Source organism: Octopus bimaculoides, chromosome 19 (genome assembly GCF_001194135.2).
Source record: "Octopus bimaculoides isolate UCB-OBI-ISO-001 chromosome 19, ASM119413v2, whole genome shotgun sequence".
Classification (NCBI taxonomy): Eukaryota; Metazoa; Mollusca; class Cephalopoda; order Octopoda; family Octopodidae; genus Octopus; species Octopus bimaculoides.
In genome coordinates, this window is record NC_068999.1 from 45,325,052 (window position 1) to 45,325,917 (window position 866).

General features: G+C 40.4%; 1 protein-coding gene across 1 annotated transcript in view; it reads right to left on the minus strand.

Moving 5' to 3' along the window:
- The window catches only part of LOC106882959 (tubulin delta chain), a 19,721-nt gene that overhangs the window by 5,244 nt on the left and 13,611 nt on the right, over positions 1–866 (minus strand). Inside the window, exon 8 of the mRNA XM_052974708.1 lies at positions 400–641. Coding sequence (XP_052830668.1) covers positions 400–641 — 242 coding nt within the window. The remainder of the gene's footprint in view (positions 1–399; positions 642–866) is intronic.

Here is an 866-nt window from a genome sequence, read left to right on the forward strand (position 1 = left end):
TGGTGGTGGTGGCAGTGGTGGTGGTGGTGGCAGTGGTGGTGGTGGCAGTGGTGGTGGTGATGGTGGTGGTGGCAGTGGTGGTGGTGGTGTGATAATCAAGGTAGTAGCATCAGTGGTGATGAAGTGATGATGATGAAGATGATGATCATGATCATGGTGATGATGACAATGATAATGATGATCGTAGTGGTGTTGGAGGAGGAGGAGGAGGTGATGGTAACAGTGGAGTGGTGGTGATGGTAGTAATCGTGGCCATGGTGGTGGTAGTGGTGGTAGCAGTAGCAACAATAGTGACGACAATGATGATGATAGTGATGATGACGACGATGACGACAAAGATTACAACATTCCTGTCTGAGACTATTTAAATCTATGCAAAGATATATTAACAGAATTCACTCATGGTACCTCTCTCTGATCCACCTACTTGCAAAACTATTAAAAGACACACACTCAAAGAGAGACAGCCAAAGAAAGAAATGAGACCATTTCCATTAACAGATTCCATTGTTGGAATAATAACCAATTTCCACACGTCTACGTACCGGTGCCGTCTGTGAGCCAGTGATATAATCTTCGTGTCAGGTTTGGAGCATAAGGTTTTCAGGAGGTACCAGGGTTCACTGCCAAGGCTGTAACCTCTGCAAGATTAGGAAGTGGATATCGTGGAATAAAACGGGTAGACAGATGGTGTAAGTGTAATTATAAGCACAAGTGTGGTAAGAAGCTTCCTTCTCAACCACATGGTTTCTGGTTCAATCCTACATATATATGTATATGCATACATATATATATATATATATATATATGTATATATGTATATGCATATATATATATATATATATATATATATATATATATATATA